The following is an 18,016-nucleotide window of genomic DNA, read 5'->3' as shown; positions in this document are numbered from 1 at the left end:
AAAACACTCCTTTAAAGTAGAAAATGCCTGAAGTGCCTCAGGTTTCCAATTAGCCACATCTGCCCCCTTCCGGGTCAAATCCGTGAGTGGTTTGGCAATCTCTGAGAAACCCTTGATAAATTTGCGGTGGTAATTGGCAAACCCTAAGAATCGCCGCAGCGCTTTTAGCGATTTGGGTTGTACCCATGCTTTAATGGGTTTGATCTTGGCAGGATCCATGCGGAAACCTTTGCCTGAGACCATGTACCCCAGAAACTGTACCTCCTCAACAAAAAAAACACATTTCTCTAGTTTAGCAAATAAAGAATGTTCTCGCAGTTTTTGGAGCACAGAATAGACGTGTTGAGCGTGTCACAGGATCAGCAGAGTAAATCAGGATGTCATCCAAATATACGACTACATACACCCCACAAATGTCTCTGAAAATATCATTCACAAAATTTTGAAACACGGCAGGTGCGTTACTGAGTCCGAAAGGCATTACGAGGTACTCAAAGTGGTCAAGTGGGGTGTTAAATGCGGTTTTCCACTCATCTCCCTCTCTTATGTGGACTAGATTATATGCCCCCCATAGGTCAAGTTTAGTAAACCAACGGGCACCCATAAGCTGATTAAAAAGATCAGGGATGAGTGTAAGCGGATACTGGTTCTTTACAGTGATTGCGTTCAATTCCTGGTAATCAATGCAAGGTCTGAGACCTCCATCTTTCTTTTCCACAAAGAAGAACCGGCCCCAACTGGTGAAGTGGACGGTCTAATAAAGCCTTTTTGTAAACTGTCCGCTATGTAATCATTCATGGCCTGACGCTCTGGACCGGAGAGATTAAATATTCTCCCCTTTGGGAGACGGGCATCCGGAATCAAGTCTATAGGGCAATCATATTCTCTATGAGGGGGCTAATTTCTCAGATTCCACTTCAGAAAAGACATCCTCATAGTCTCTGAAAGCATAAGGTATGCAGGGGGTTTTAACATTAACCTGGTTCACTGCTAGCGATATGCAGTTATCCTGACAGTGTGGACTCCAGCGCACAATATCAGCAAGGTGCCAGTCAATGACAGGATTGTGCTTGTGTAACCATGGCATCCCCAAAACAACTGCGGCTGATAAATCATCAATCACAAAAAATGAGATATGTTCAGTATGTAATGTCCCCACTGACATTGCAATTCCTGGAGTAACAAATTCCACTCCACCCTGGACAATAGATGTGGCATTGATTGCAGTGGTTTTAATAGGGGCATTAAGCCTCAGTAACGGTACACCAAGATTCCTGGCAACCAAAGAATCCATGAAATTTCCCTCAGAGCTACTATCCACATAAGCCTTCAAACACAGATATTTCTTACAAAATGAGAGAGAGACGGGTAACAAAACTTTAGCCGCATTTGCCGGCAATACCTGAGCCCCCGGGCAGGTTTGACCAGAGCTGCCCAGGGGCCGATGTCCCCGGACTGTGGATCTCTGACGTCCGGCGTTTTCCCTGAAGTCTCCAGACTGCAGCATGCTTGTATAGGAGGATGGGAGTGCTCCTCCAGGCTGTGCACTGAAGCAGGTAACAGGTGTTTTAGGTCAAAGAATCAACTCAGGCAGGAGAAAGGAGAAGAAAAAAAAAACTTCAGAGACACTGCTTTTATATATGTTGTATATATATATATAAAAATGTTTTTTTGGCCCAGATATAATGTGACGTCCGTCTGAGAGTCTGGGCTGCAGTAAGACAGCACCCCGAGCAACCCCGATACCCTTTACCCCTATACGGGGATCTGGATTTACAGCAGAACCCAGGAGGTAGCTGTCCGAATAAGAGCAGTGGACCAGAGCAGGACGGTCACCAGAAAGGGGTTAAAAATGGGGCCAAAAGCGTAGTCAGGAATCCAAGTCTAAACTATGCGTGCAGCAGAGGTACAAAAATGGCAGACAGTAGCAGAGTCAAATCCAGGCCAAGGTCAGAGTCGTAAACCAGGAGGGCGGCAGAGGTACAAAATCGTTAGGCAGTCGCAGCGTCAAAAACCAGGCCAAGGTCAGAGTCGTAAACCAGGAGGGCGGCAGAGGTACAAAATCGTCAGACAGTAGCAGAGTCAGAAATCCAGGCAAAGGTCAGAATCAAAGATAGCAAACAACAAACTAGCACACTGGGGAAACCAAGACTATATCTAGCGGCCTGCAAGACCAGCCCCAAGGTATTTGAAGGATCAGATCATCCCTCAAAGGTTCACGGTCTGATGACGTCATTAGGACCACCCCCAGGACCATGCCAGATGGTGATGCACCAACTTCTTCATGACCTACAGAGGAGCGCAGCCTGCGGCCGCCAGATACCTGCGGAGGAGCCTCCTCGCTGCTAGCAGTACCCACGGGCGGACCACGGCGCCTCCCAGTGGCCGAGGCAGGAACAGCCGTCCCCAAGTTTGACCGTGACATGACAGTCCGGCGCCTCCCAGAGGCCGAGACCGGAATAACAAAGCTCGGTCTGACGGCGACGTGCCAGTCTGGTGCCTCCTGGTGGCCGAAGCAGGAACAGCAGTCCCTGTATCCGATGGCGACGTGACAGATACCTGCAAGTTTGCACTGCATTCATTGCATTTATATAAGATTGGTCTATATCCAATATATTCCTCGCACTGGAGGCTCTTGTTGATATTATTTGTATATCTATTCTTATTAATATCTAATAAAGTACACTTTTTGTTTAATTCCATGGTAGTGTTCAATACTGGCTGCTGGGCGCAGTTTTTATGTAGCACGGTGGTACAATTTGATTTACAATTTGTCTTGGTGCCACTTTTTTGTGATATGGATCACTAACCCTTGATTTAACTTAAAAAGGTTGCGTAATGTTATTTTTATAGACTTTTTTTGGTCCAAAATCTTGGCATATCTTAAAAAGGCCATTCTGTTAATATTTTTACTCCCTTAATACCTTGTAAATGTTAGTGTAGTGTCAGTATGTTAATATACTCACCCATCGCCATTCTGCTCCACTTCTGATTCACAGTCCGACGATTCAGACTCTCTTGATCACACTTCACTCAATAACCCCAAATCATCAAGACCAGCATGAATGTCAGTCTTTATGAGGAGGTTTGGTGGAGTCTAATAACTCCTGATTCATTAAAAGGCAAAAATGAATCAGCAGCATCTGACAAGTGGTGTGTGCCTCCATGCACTTGGACAAATCTTACTCCAGTCAAAGACTGGAGTTAGATTTCTAGGGTTATGGTATGTCATAACTTGTCATGATCCAAAGAGAGAGAAACTGGAGATGAGACCAAGAGCAAATAGGGTCTTATTTGTGTAATAATGTAAAAAGATATGCACAATTGCGGTTACCTAGGTGGGTTCTGTTCACACAACCATTTAAAGGTTTAAAGCTGCTGCAGACTGACGAGTAGTTAAATACATATAACTTGAAAACAAATGGGTTACTCTGTGCTGCGTGGAGAAAAAATTAAGGCTGCCAAATGCGTTTTGAAGTATAAAACATCTTCATCAGAACAAACCACGATAACTTATCATGAATTAGACAACCTGTGGTGTCACTGCCCTATCCCTTCCCATCTCCTCACAATTTAGCAGAAATGTGTAAAACTGGAATGAAAAAGGCAAAAGTCGGCAACTTTTTGCTCAATCTCAAGTTCTGTAAAAGTTTTACGACTCATTAAACTGATTTACTTCAGATTTCTGGCAAAACCACTTTTGATGAATTGGGGCGTATGTGTGAGGCAGAAGTCTCTGTTACCATGTAACCCTATTGAATCTTGTTCCGATGCCTCATTGACTTACGTTGTAAAAAACAATTCTGGGTCACACAGAGCACAGTGTGACCCTGAGAGTCTAAATTATTATCACGTGACTCAGAAGAGGAGCAGAGTGGTGCTGGATATTGGAGAAGACAGCAACAGCAATCAGTGAGTATATTACCACTCTGACACTACACTAACATTTACACAGGTTTAGGGAGTAAAAAAATGTATGTAAGTGCTTCTTAAGAGAAGCCCTCCCTTTAACTTTTTTAAATACATGTAGTGTAGTGTGTGCCTAAATATAATCACCTACCACCGCCTTCTCTGGTAACCAGCGCCATACCTGACCTTCTCTGCGCTGTGCGTGATGCAGAAGTGGCTTTTAGAGTGATCTAAATAGTCTGAAATGTGGTGACATCAATCAGAAAAGGGCCAGAACCGCAATCAATCCTGGAGAAGACCGAAGTAGGTAGGTATGTTAACACACATGCTACACTACATACACATATACACAGATTTAGAGGAAAAAAGGACATCTTTAAGACACAGCCTCTTTCAGAAATCTTAAACACGTGATTAATAGGTGCAAAACTAATACCCGAAATCCACCACAAATCCATCCAATCACAATAATAAGGCCACCACTAGAGTCTATTTTAGGCCAGGTTTTCCTCAATTCCATTATGGTGCAGTCTAGCAGTGGTATAGTGTGATTTTTGGTTGGGTGATGTGTCACAGACAACATTACCATTTAGCCTATTATTATTTTACTGAGGGGAAAGAGGGATACAGAAGGAGTTGTCCAATTAGTGACAACACCTTTAATGTACATTAAGTTGATACAAAAAGTACAAAAATATCCCTACATGCTGTAAGATAGAAGTACATGTAATAACGACAAGTCAAAGATTGTTTTCATGTCTACTTGAATTATATTGATGCTTTATCAGTTTTCATTGCTTCTGTCAGGATCAGTGTTTTCTCTACAAACTTAATTATTTTTTTTTTTTTTTTGATCATTGAGGTCAATGTTTGACCAACTGTGAAACTCCTGGAATCAGCCATCAGTATTTTCATCAGTTCAGATCTAATACAGGACAATACCTATTTGTACCACAAGATGGTGCTACTCTGCAAAACATCATAAATAATAATCTTTATTTATATAGCGCCAACATATTCCGCAGCGCTTTACAGTTTAACAGTTTCAAAACACAAGTCATAAGTAACAACGTTAACAATACAGTAATTAAAGTAAAATAAGACGACCCTGCTTGTGAGAGCTTACAATCTACAATGAGGTGGGGGAGATACAAAGTACAGGTGTGTATTTACAGTGATGTATTTACAATGATGGTCCCGCCATCTTGAGAAGGTGGGGGACAGAGATAGTGAATGGGCTACATACTCACACTTGCACATAAAATGACTGATTAGCGAACGTGATAGGCTGCTCTGAATAGATGTGTTTTGAGAGAGCGCCTAAAACTGTGCAAATTGTGGATAGTCCTAATTTCTTGGGGTAGAGCATTCCAGAGGATTGGTGCAGTGCGGGAAAAGTCTTGGAGTCGGGAGTGGGAGGTGCGGATTAGTGCAGAGGTTAGTCGAAAGTCTTTTGCAGAGCACAGCGGTCGGCTAGGCCGATAGACAGAAATGAGGGAGGAGATGTAGGGGGGTGCCGCAATGTGGAGAGCTTTGTGGGTGAGAACAAGTACTTTAAAAAACACTACTACCATGGGAAACCTTATGATATACATGGAGTTTTGGCTTTGCTGATGATGGATGTGCTAGGGAGAACACATTTAAATGGCCATTGTCATTTCATTAAACTTTCCACAAATCAATAGGCAAATATAAGAAACACACCATCCACTCTGAAAAATAGCTCAATTGTGTCTACGTCAAAGCAACAAGGACCTCCAGCACAGTGAGGTGTTTATTTTAAATCTCCTATGCAATGTTGCTACTTTCACATCTCTCTGTGTGCTACAGTGCTCAGCATAAGTGAGTACCCTATGTGATATGTCAGAAAACATTTCCACGGGACACCATATACAAAATTCTCCCACAAATGTGGACCAATGATTACAAACAATATTTGTTATTTTGTATTCCCAAAAAGTAATTTCCCTTAATTCAAGCCCATGTTGCAAAAATGAATACACCCCAATGAAAGTCTTAGGCTACAAAGATCTGCGGTTATTACCAGGAATTCAACCACAGGTAAATCTAATTATTGATTATAAAGGTGTCCTGCAGACAATTGGCTGTAAAAGGGCATTAATTAACAAAGAAAACGCCTTTCCATTTCATGCTGTCTGCAATGGCACCGCATGGAAGAGAAATGTCACAAGATCTGAAAAAGAAAATAATTTCTTTGGACAATAAAAGTGAAGACTACAAGAAGATCAGCAGTGCTTTCTTTATCAGTCAGAATACTGTAGTAAAATTGATATAAAAATGAAACTACAACCATCTCACAGAGAAGGCCAGGCTGACCATGGATGTTAACACCTACACAGAAGGGTCTTTTGATCAGAATGGTTGAAAAAAAAATTGACATGCAAGTTCACTGCAGTTAGCTAAAGAAGTAGAAAGATGAAGCGAGGTGAGTGCTTCCTGTGACACAATACGGCATACATTGCAGAGGAATCGCATGCATGGGTGTCATCCATGAAGAAAGCATCTCCTAAAGTCCATGCACAAAAAGCCCACCTACAATTTGCCAGGGCCCATACTGAAAATTACAAAGACTACATGGATGCTAAACTCTGAAGTGTTTAGACCTAGATGAATATTGTTTAAACTGATGCCTGACAAAACTATATGGCATCTCAGAGGTGAGGCGTACTTGGAAAACTGCATTGTGCCTACTGTGAAATATGGTGATGGTAGTGTTATTATGTGGGGTGGCATGAGTGCTGCTGGTGTCGGGGAGCTACATTTAATTGATGGTACCATGAATTCACAGATGTACTAATCTATTGTGATAGAGAAGATGCTTCCATCACTCAGTGCTCTCGATAGATGTGCACTTTTCCAACATGAGAATGATCCAAAACACATTCTAAGGCATCTGTTGCATTTCTGAAGAACAAGGTGAAAGCTATTCTTTTTATTCCTGTATAAAAAGTAGATATAGCGGCGCTAGTATATAGGCTGGATCAGCTACGTACAGAAAACCCCCTATCACAGCGGGGTAATTTAAACTCTTAAAAGCATATGAACAATATGTACTCGCGATATGATTCAGACATGTATGCACACTACTGATCAATCTTAAATACCTGTGGTGGTGTAGAAAATTTTCATAGTCGAGGTGCGGATTATTGCCTCCGATGTGAATTTAATTAGACGAAATGAAAGGACTTGTGTAAATAAGCAAGAAAATAAATACAGTTAACACTGTGAGTTTTGTGCACAGAAACCTATAAGGCTGTATACACAAATTTATAGTGATAGCACTAGAGTTGAGCGAAACGAGTCGGTCAATTTCAAAAGTCGCCGACCTTCACAAAAGTCGGGTTTCATGAAACGAAACCCGACCATAGCGTGAGGTCGGCCACGAGGTCGGCGACCATGGCGCCAAAGTCACGTTTCAAAAGATGCTTCCAGTGCCTTTTTTCAGCCAATGATGGCGGACACACACTGTGGGCAACGCGATGACATAGGCAGTGGTCACCACCATCTTTGAGAAGGGCATGCAAGTGATTGGCTTGCTTTGTGTGGCGTCACAGGGGCTATAAAAGGGCGTGCACACCAACCGCCATCTTACTTCTGCTGAGCTCAGAATAGGGAGAGCTGCTGCTGATTCTGTAGGGAGAGCGTTAGGCAGTTAAGAAGATACAAAAAACTGTTTCTGCTGCTAGCGATTTTGCCTGTACAACACACCAGTTAGTGTGCAGTGCAAGGGGAGGCTATATTTTGGTGCATTCAGCTCTGTTGGTTATTAGGCTGCCATATAAGGCTCCCTGATAGCTGCATTGCTGTTTTCACACTGCTGTGCAAACTGCTTTTTTAAAAGCAAAAATACTTTTCATCCTCTTTTTTGCCCAGTTACCAAGCGTTCATTTTTCCACACTTTTGTGTGCAGCAGTCCTGCTTATAAGGCTGCCTGCTGCCATACTTGGGACTTAGAGCATCATTGTCAGCTTGCTAAAATCTCTAGGGAGATTCAAATTCTCCCCAGTCCTATATAGACATTTTATACACCATCCAATTTCAGCCTGTTATATTGAGGTGTAATCTACACTGGGCCTGAGATAATAGTTCAGTGTCCTCAAGTCTGTAGGGAGATTCAAATTCTCCCCAATACTATATACACCTTGTACCTTGTTTTACAGTACCATATTGCTGGTGGTATTTTGGGTACATTTTCCCAAAAATGAGGAAGCGTGTTGGAAGAGGCAGTGGAAGTGGGTGGGGGTTGCCAGCTGGTAATGATGATGTTGGTGGTGGATCTGCTGGTAGTGGCAAAAGCACAATAGCACCTAATGCAGGAGGTGTTGAGTCTGCATCATCGTCTGTCTCCACAAGGCCTCGAAGGCTTCCTTTACTGGGAGTAGGTAAACCGCTTTTAAAGCTGGAGCTTCTGGAACAAGTTTTAGCTTACATTGCCGACACAGCCTCCAGCTCTATCGCCTCCTCTTCTGAACTTTCAAAAAATAAAAGCACTGAGTCGTCATTGGAGGCTCATGGTCAGGAACCACACCTTTCCTTGTGTGCTTCACCCCTACCAAAAGTAAAGGATGCGGCAGGCCACTCTACAGATTACTCCATGGAGCTCTTTTCACATACCATTCCTGGGTTATCAAGTCAAATCGTGAATTACCCAGTCCAAGAAGAATCTGACATGGAGTGCACTGAAGCACAGCCACTGCTAGATTTATCTGCTGGTACATTCACTCAGAGCACTACATTGTCCTCGCAGTGTACTGAGCCAGAATCTGACTCTGATGAAACTCAGGTGCCCCTTCCCGCATACTATACCACCTTACATGGTGACACAGAGGAAGGTGCACATGACATTGAAGAGGAGGTGATGGTTGACCCAGTTGTTGACCCAGATTGGCATCCATTGGGGGAAGAGGGTGCCGCTGCCAGTAGCTCAGAAGAGGAGGAGGAGTATCCGCAGCAGGCATCGACATCACAACAGCTGTTAGCTGGCAGGCCCGGAGCAGTCCAAAAACGGGTTACAAAAACCAAAAGAGTTGCAGGACAGCTAGGCCAGACGGTCAAATTAGCACAGCGTGCAAGACCTCAAAATGTCTTCCATAGTAGGAAGAGTGCAGTGTGGCACTTTTTTGAACAAAATCCTAATGATCAGGAAAAGGTTATCTGTAAGAAGAGTGCAAAGACCTTTAGCCGAGGGAAAAATCTGAGAAATTTGAATACCAGTTGCATGCTTAGACATTTAACCACCATACACTTGCAAGCGTGGACAGACTACCAAACCTCACGTACCACATGTGCAGCTGCTCCTAATGAAGGTAGTCAGCAACGCTACATTGTTTCCCCCACTGTAAGCCCACCGGTTAGCACACCACCAGCAGCAAATGTTGAGGTGTCGTCGCAAGGCCAAAGCAGTCAGGGAATCACAATGTTATTGCTACGAAAGACTGAATCTAGGCCATCAGAAAGAACACCAACTCCATCACCATTATCAACCCTCTCTCAGTCCACCATGTCCACCGCTAGTTCCACCATATGCAGCTCTCAAGTCCAGCTCACCCTACCAGAGACTATGAGTAGGACAAGAAAGTACTAATCCTCTCATCCGCGTACACTGGGTTTGAAGACCCACATTGCCAAACTAATCTCGTTAGAGATGATGCCCTACCGGTTGGTTGAAAGTGAAGCTTTCCACGAACTCATGGCCTACGCAGTACCACGCTATGAGCTACCCAGTCGGCACTTCTTTTCTCGCAAAGCCATCCCTGCCTTCCACCTTCATGTGAAAGACCGCATTGTCCATGCACTCAAGCAATCAGTGAGTGGAAAGGTGCACCTCACCACAGATGCATGGTCCAGTAAGCATGGCCAGGGCCGTTACGTGTCCATCACTGTGCACTGGGTTAATGTGGTGGATGCAGGGTTCACAGGGGACAGCGGCGGAGGGCAGTGCTGCCTAGCCCACGGTATAGGAAACAGCTGGCTGTAGGCGTTCGACCCTCCTCCTCCAGAAGTGAAAGCTCGTCCACAGAGCGCAGTCACACGAGCACTCCATCCGCAGCTGCCAGTGTTGCACACTCGGTGTCCCACTATCGAACAGCTAGCGGTAAGCGTCAGCAGGCTGTGTTGAAAATGATGTGTTTGGGCAACAACAGACACATCGCGGAGGTACTGGCTGACTACTTGCAGCGACAAACTGAGTCATGGCTGGGCAGTCTACATCTTGAGGCAGGCAAGGTAGTTAGTGATAACGGACGGAATTTTGTGGCAGCCATAGCCATTTTAAAACTCCGACACATACCTTGTCTGGCTCACACCTTGAACCTGGTGTTGCAGTGCTTCCTCAATAATTATCCGGAGTTAACAGGCCTGCTCCAGAAGGTCTGAAGACTGTGCTCGCACATCCGCGATTGCTCCAACTTCCCAAGCACTGCCTAATTATCGACGTTGCAACAAGGTGGAACTCCACCCTGCACATGGTTGAGAGGCTGTGCGAACAGAGGCAAGCTGTAATGCATTTGTGGGAGGATACATGGCCAGGCACTTTGAGGGCAGACATGGAGTTGTCGGGTGTGCAGTGGTCAAAGCTGAAAGACCTCTGTAAAGTCCTTCAGTGTTTTGAGGAATGCACACGACTGGTAAGCGCAGACGACGCCATCAAAAGCATGAGCATCCCACTTATGCATCTGCTCATGCAAACTTTGATGCACATTAAGGAGCAGGCGTCTGCAGCCGAGGACGATGAGGAAGAGGAGGAGGCAAGCCTTGATGACAGTCAGCCATTGTCTGCTCCGGGACCTCTCCTGAAGGAGGTGGAGGAGGAAGAGGAGGAGGAGGATGATGATGATGGGGATGATTATTTAGGGAAGGAGGATGCTTCTCGCGGGGCAAGAGAAAATGTTGGCATGGCAAGGTCAGGTACAGGGTTTGTGCGTAACTGGAGGGATGTGGATTTGCCAGAAAGTGCTCTTCCACCCAGCACTCGCAGTGCATCATTGACACCTGGAACATTGGCCCACATGTCAGATTATGCCTTGCAGATCCTAAAAAGGGACCCCCGTATTGCCAAAATGATGAACGATGACGACTACTGGTTGGCCAGCATCCTGGATCCACGCTATAAAGGCAAATTCCAAAACATCATGCCACAGGAGAACCTTGACCTAATATTGGCTAGCAAACAAGCAACTCTGGTAAACCGTTTGTTTGAGGCATTCCCAACACAGCAGCGGTGATGGTTCTCCAACGAGCCGTAGGGGGCAACATGGAAGAGGTGTTCGTGGTGTACACATCAGAAGTGGCGTTGGAGACAGGAGATTCATGACCATATTGTGGACTGATTTTTCAAGTCCCGCTCACACGACTGGTAATACTGCATCGATTGAAAGTGACAGGAGACAGCAGTTGTCAACTATGGTTACAAACTACTTCTCGTCCCATATCGATGTTCTCCCTCACAGGTCATTCCCCTTTGACTATTGGGCCTCTAAACTGGACGCCTGGCCTGAATTGGCACAATATGCCTTACAGGAGCTCGCTTGCCCTGCTGCTAGAGTGCTATCTGAAAGCGTCTTCAGTGCTGCTGGCTCAATCCTGACAGAAAAAGGACCCGTCTGTCGACCAAAAATGTTGATGATCTAACCTTCATTAAAATGAACCATGCATGGGTTTCAAAAGATTTTGTCCCACCTTCCCCTGATGACACATAGGTTGCCAGAAAAATGGCTCGCTTTTGTCCTCCTCTTCCTTGGACTTCTCCAATTCCTCCATTTGCAGCTGCTGATTGTCCAACATCAACATATGCCATTTTTTAAACCTCCCTAACTGGGCTGCCTCCTCCCCCCATGGCTGGGGTCACCACCTAGTGCACGCAACCGTGCGAGTGCCATTGCCCTTGCCCTGGACAGGTAGGTGGGCCGACTTTTGGGCACTGGCACAGGGTCCCTCATAGTGCAATCAAGTGTCTCTGACGGTGGGGGTGCACACCCGCCATCAGACACACCGGCGTCCTATGAGGGGCCCAGTGCCAGTACCGACGCCCACTAGTGGGCCCCCCTTGCTTGGGCAGGGCCCCAGCATTTGCAATATATACCTCTCCCTGCTCCTCCGCTGTGTAGTCTGGGCTGTCAAATCCTTCCCTGGGACTCCCACTACAAATTTGGTGAACTGATAGATGATGGTTAAGACACAGCTATGCCCTGTCCTGCTGGCCTGGCTCTAGATTCAGATGATCAATGGCTTCCATTTCTTATGGACGTCGACTCACAATGAGATGCAGTGGTGGTTTATCATCAACTTTCACAGTTTTCCTGCTCACAGACCTGTGACATTCCTGCCCACATTTTTAAATGTGCCCTCTCATGCCAATCCAATAGAATCGCCTACAGCCTGTGGCTTCTGTCTTTTGCACTCCAAAGTTACCTGACAGATCATGATAGGCAGTGAGGACCATGTCTACATCTCTCCCTGTGATCAAAATTTGATGGAAATGAGTAACGGTGATGGGATCAACGGTACTGCGATACAGCAACCCTTTCTTCACAAAGAACTGTTTTCGCTGTCTCCACACACAAAGTAATTGAGGGTTAGCACCACCTCTGAGAATTCTCCCGGGAGTTTTTCCCATGATTAGTAATTCCTAAATTTCTGCAATCACTCGACTTTATGTCGGTACTTTTATCCATCTCGTTTCCTCTTGCGGAGAGTCTGGACTGTCTTACTGAGACAGAAATATATATGAAGATTTAAAAATACCCCAACAGTGTATACTGGTGTACGCTTCAAACACATTTCCTTTTTTTTACTTTTTAGATTGTTGTCTAATCCATATTGAGGCTGTGAGTGTCTTTGTCGGACTCCGGAAATAAACACAGAGATTTTAAATGTTTAAACTATGCTTTATATACCTGTTATCCGGTGATACTGTACCGTTTCTAAACTTTCTGCAATCTTGTCTAATCCATACTGTGCCTGAGACCGTCTGAGTCTGCCTCCTGATTACAGATGAGTGGTGTTTGAGTGGAACTGTTGGCCAAGTTCAAATTCTAGCTGTTTTGGGCGGTGTTAGATCCGTTCGTCGAACTACAACACTTTGATTAAAATTCGGCTGTTCGAGTTTCCGTTCGAGAACGTTTCATTAAACAAAAGCGTATCTTTTTTTTCACATTAATAATGGTTTTCAGTGATAATAGACAGTTTTAGGGCATAGTAATGGTGTCTGGTAGCCAGCGGTGTAGTACACCTGTGAAGGAGCTACACCGTGTGTGTTTCTAAAAATTTTTTACCGCATATTGTCCTGAAAATCCTTTTGGGTCTAGTAACGGTGTCTGCTACTCAGAAGAGGAGCCCACCCATGAACCGAGCTATGCCACCTGTTTATGAAAGAACCAGTTTTTGACTGCATTTTCACCAATTAATACTTTGGGCCTAGTACGTGTGTATGCTACTCAGCAGAGTTGGAGACCCGTGAACCAAGCTATGCGCCTGTTTATGTAAGAACTGTTTGCTACTCAGCAGAGAAGCCCAGCTGTAAAGCAAGCTACAGCACCTGTGGTTTGGACACTTAATTTTTTCACATTCTTTCTGCAATGTGGTTTAGGCCTAATTCTGGAATTACGGTTGACCTGCACTTACTGGGGAAATGCTTGTTCGCGGGGAAGAATTGTATTCCCAGATCTCCGTCACTAATGGGGTTCAGCGTGTTATCCGCACCTGTAAGCGATACACGCTGGTCCTTTCATTGTAGCACGCGTGCAGCCCCGGACATGTAAGGGCATGACAGACCTGTTATTGGCCGATCTCGCGTGCCAGAGCCTCGCGTGTCCGTCTAGTAAGCTGGACGCGGATCGCGGGGAATTACTGAGTCTCGTTCGTTAACGGAATTAAGCTTGCAATCTGTGCAGCTTTATTGTGGATGGCATGGTTAAGGTTGCCCGTGTTGAGTCCAATTAAGCTGCAGGCTCCACTCCTGGTGGTGCCCTTCTGGACATTCCTTTAAGGTTCAGCTTTGCAACCATACTGCCCCTGGAAACCAAACACTTTTCCTGACAGTGACATTCTGGTAAAAGAGCGCGATGACATCACGTCTGTACGCCCTCTGCCTAAACAGTCCAAGTGCAGAGAGATGGAAGATGGGGATGACGAAGAGTCCAGAGTACAGGGATTCCTTAGCGAGGAGACTTATTTAATTGTTTTAAAGGTTGGGAGCAATTTTTGGGGAGCATGATACTCTGGAGAATGATATCTGGGGCCCTCCATACACTGGAGCATTCCAAAGGTGGACATCAGTCACTGGAGCAGCATTTACAGGGCCCATTATACACTGGAGCATTATAAATGGGGCCCATTATATATGAAGCATTATTTGGGCCCATAAGACAGTGGAGCTTCATCCATGGGGACCAACATATACTGTAGCATTATGTGGAGCTCATCATATACTGTTTCAAACATTATATGGGACCAATGATTCTGTATGGAGAAATATATGGGCCTCATTACTCTGTATGGCGCACTATGCGGTGGCCATAATACTGTATGGAGGAATATACTGTCTGTTTTTGGAGCTATTGGAGAATTTAAAATGGATATCAGTCATGTGATGTAAGAACTGAAGTATTTTTCATTGTACTGTACCGCTATTTCTCTGTCGTATCAAAGGATCATGAATTGTGTCATGTGTTAAAGGAGCCCAGTGACACTCTTTGGCCCTGGGCCCACAAAAGTCTGGAGCCACCAGTTTTCAATGCCTAACTATTATTATAAAGTAAATTAAGGTTGACAAGCTTAAGGAATAAGAATTGATGTTTTTGGCATTAAAATGGGCACTCTAGGTGTGTTTCCTGTCCTCCACTCACTGCCGACTTTTCTTCCCCATTGACTTACATTGGGTTTCGTGTTTCAGTCGGACTTCGACTTTTCACAATAATTGGATGATTTCGTTTGACCCGACTTTTGCGAAAGTCGGGTTTCATGAAACCCGCCTCGACCCGAAAAAAGGCAAAGTCGCTCATCTCTAGATAGCACTAATGGTGCTAAGATTGCTTAGTGTGACCAAGGGCTAAAAATCTTATAGCGCCGTGCAGATAAGTTTATGGCTGCCACATTAAGGTGCTGGAAGTGCTCCAGTGTGCTTCACTGTAGGACAGCCGATGTCAGATACCTGCGCTCTGAATAGTACTTTTATGTCCAACCAATAGGTTATTAGGTACTTAGCTTGGGATAAGTCTTGAATTTCTCCAAGGTAGTGGTGAGTCCTGGAGCGTTGTCCCGGCCGGTGACAAGCTCTCACTGTGTCTGACGCTACCCGCGCTTCAGCGTCTGACACAGTGAGAGCTTGTCCACCGGCTAAGTTAAGTACCTAATAGCCTATTGGTTGGACATAAAAGTACTATTCAGAGCGCAGGTATCTGACATCGGCTGTCCTACAGTGCAGCACTCCTGAGCACTTCCAGCACCTTAATATGGCAGCCATAAACTTATCTGCACAGCGCTATAAGTTTTCAGCCCTTGGTCACACTAAGCACTCCTAGCACCATTAGTGCTATCGCTATAAATTTGTGTATACAGCCTTATAGGTTTCTGTGCACAAAACTCACAGTGCTACCTTTATTTATTTTCTTGCTTATTTGCCAAGTCGAAAGGTACCGGAATCACTGTTATAATTGCACATGACACCTCCTTTTAAATATATGTATTAACTTTACATGTTGTATACCTTTTATGAGCGCAAAATTCCCATATACTCCCTAATCATCTGTCCCTTCATTTTAGCTCGTCTTTTTATTCCTAAAGATAAAAGTATTTAGTTATGATATCCTGTAAATAAGAAGCAACTTTGTAATATAAATCTTACTTTTTACCATTTTAATGACATTTATTTACAATTCTTTTTCCAATCAGTATTATTGTTCTGTATGACTTCAAATACACTCCTCAACATTGAAATTGCATAAACAAGAAGGAAAAGTCATGGATTTTTGGAAATCACAGGATGGATAGACACATTATTGATATGCAAATTATGAAAAAATAGGAAACAATATTTTTAAAACATCTTGATTTACTCAGTATTGAGCACAATAGCCACACCTAGAAATACCTGCACTTACACAGCTTAGTGAGGTTACTGATGGTTATCTGAGGAATGTTCCATAGCATTAAATTAACAAGGGTGCGCAAATCATCAAGACCCGCTACTGGCAGCTGCCTTTGCAATTGCCGACCAATGATATCCCAGATGTTCCTGATGTGAGACAAGTCTGGAGATATCACAGGCCATGGTAGCAATTTTAGGCCATGCAGGATGGTTATAATAGCACAAACAACATGCAGTCTAGAATTTGTGTTTAAAAACATGCATTTCTCCAACGTGTCCCAGCAGCGGTTTTTCAACACAACAATGCAAGGTCACATGTTGCGTGGCAGAACGTTAATTTCTAAGACAGCCATTAATAACCTCATTGGTAACCAAGGCGTACAAGTGCGTTTATTTCCACTTGTCGTGCTCATCTTTTGCATATCAGTAACATATGAATGGGATTTCCAAAACTCCATGAGGACTTTTCCTTCTTAGTGTTCCGATTCCATTGTTGATGAGTGTAGAAACTTCTAGTACATTCCTGCAGCATATCCATATCTTTTGGTGATATACATGTTTTGCAGGGGGAGATTTGTCTTTGCACAAGCAGGATTTACGTTCAGAGGTCAATTTATGATGAATTTCTGCAGAGGTTTGTGGATGCTACAAGAAAATGGAAGGTGTCTGTTCCATCTGATCCCACAGCCAATATGGGAGCTTTGATTAGTGAGGTGCATATAGCAAAGGTAATTTTATGTTACGTTACGGTGCTTTTGGTTTATGGAATATGAATGTGCTCTTTAAGTGTAATACATACATTGTTAAATCTATAAGGCCATGTTCACGCGTTCAGTATTTGGTCAGTATTTTACCTCAGTTTCTGTAAGCCAAAACCAGGAGTGGGTGATTAAATAAAGAAGTGGTGACATGTTTCTATTATTGTTTTCCTCTGATTGTTCCACTCCTGGTTTTGGCTTGCAAATACTGAAGTAAAATGCTGTCCAAATACTGAATGTGTGAAAGTGGCCTAATATTGTTGTTTTATGTGGCGTTGGGGCTGTTGTTACTTTCAGGCACCAGGGACCAGATGCAAATCTTGCATCTGCGCCTTATATAGTTAAATCCCTAAATATTTGCCTGGATTAAGATCCATACTTCTTCATCCCTTGCAAAACTCAAGTCTGTACTACATCATCTTTCTCCAGGTGAGGAGCTATGTAAAGAAGGCTTTGGCCGAAGGAGCTACAGTTAACTGTGGGGAATGTGTGGACACGCTAAACATCCCACCAAATAACCAGGGTGGTTATTTTATGTTGCCTACGGTTATCACTGGATTGAAGGAAGAGTCCTGCTGCATGCAAGAAGAGATTTTTGGCCCTGTAACATGTGTGGTTCCGTTTGATACAGAAGAGGAAGTAATTGAAAAAGCTAATGGTGTCAAATATGGCCTAGCTGCAACTGTTTGGACAAGAGATATAGGCCGCACTCACCGTGTTGCCAAGAGACTTCAGTCAGGCCTGGTGTGGACCAACTGCTGGTTAGTGAGGGACCTTAATCTACCATTTGGTGGTATGAAGGCATCAGGCCTGGGTAGAGAAGGGGCAAAGGATTCATATGAGTTTTTCACTGAAGTAAAAACTGTTACAATAAAACACTGATCTATTTATTTTCCCTGTGTCATATCAGACAAGAAATAAAAAGCTCAGAGTGATTCCAGTTATATACGCTGTTCTATTATATACTGTATACTGATCAGCCATAACATCAAAACCAACCTTTTGTGTAGGCCCTTGTTATATGACCAAAATAGCACTTAATAATTGTGGCATGGACTTCACAAGACCTATGCCGATATCCTTTGCTATATGGCACTAAGACAATTGAAGCAGATCCTCTAAGTTGCGAGGTACTATAGGGTACAAGTAAAAGTAGCCTGCACATATTCACACCCAAAGCTTCCTGGAAAATATTGTCCAGAGTATAGCAAACTGTCTTTTATATCATTTGCATTGCTGCACA

General features: G+C 44.1%; 1 protein-coding gene across 1 annotated transcript in view; it reads left to right on the top strand.

Moving 5' to 3' along the window:
* ALDH8A1 (aldehyde dehydrogenase 8 family member A1) overlaps positions 1 to 17,717 on the top strand; it is a 56,232-nt gene extending 38,515 nt beyond the window's left edge. The window contains exons 6-7 of the mRNA XM_073575850.1: positions 16,582 to 16,743; positions 17,203 to 17,717. Coding sequence (XP_073431951.1) covers positions 16,582 to 16,743; positions 17,203 to 17,655 — 615 coding nt within the window. The 3' untranslated portion in view covers positions 17,656 to 17,717. The remainder of the gene's footprint in view (positions 1 to 16,581; positions 16,744 to 17,202) is intronic.
* Positions 17,718 to 18,016: the final 299 nt, after the last annotated feature.

This window comes from Dendrobates tinctorius, unplaced genomic scaffold, assembly GCF_039654945.1.
Source record: "Dendrobates tinctorius isolate UK_male_01 unplaced genomic scaffold, ASM3965494v1 ptg000046l, whole genome shotgun sequence".
Taxonomy (NCBI): Eukaryota; Metazoa; Chordata; class Amphibia; order Anura; family Dendrobatidae; genus Dendrobates; species Dendrobates tinctorius.
This window is presented reverse-complemented; position numbering and strand designations above follow the sequence as displayed.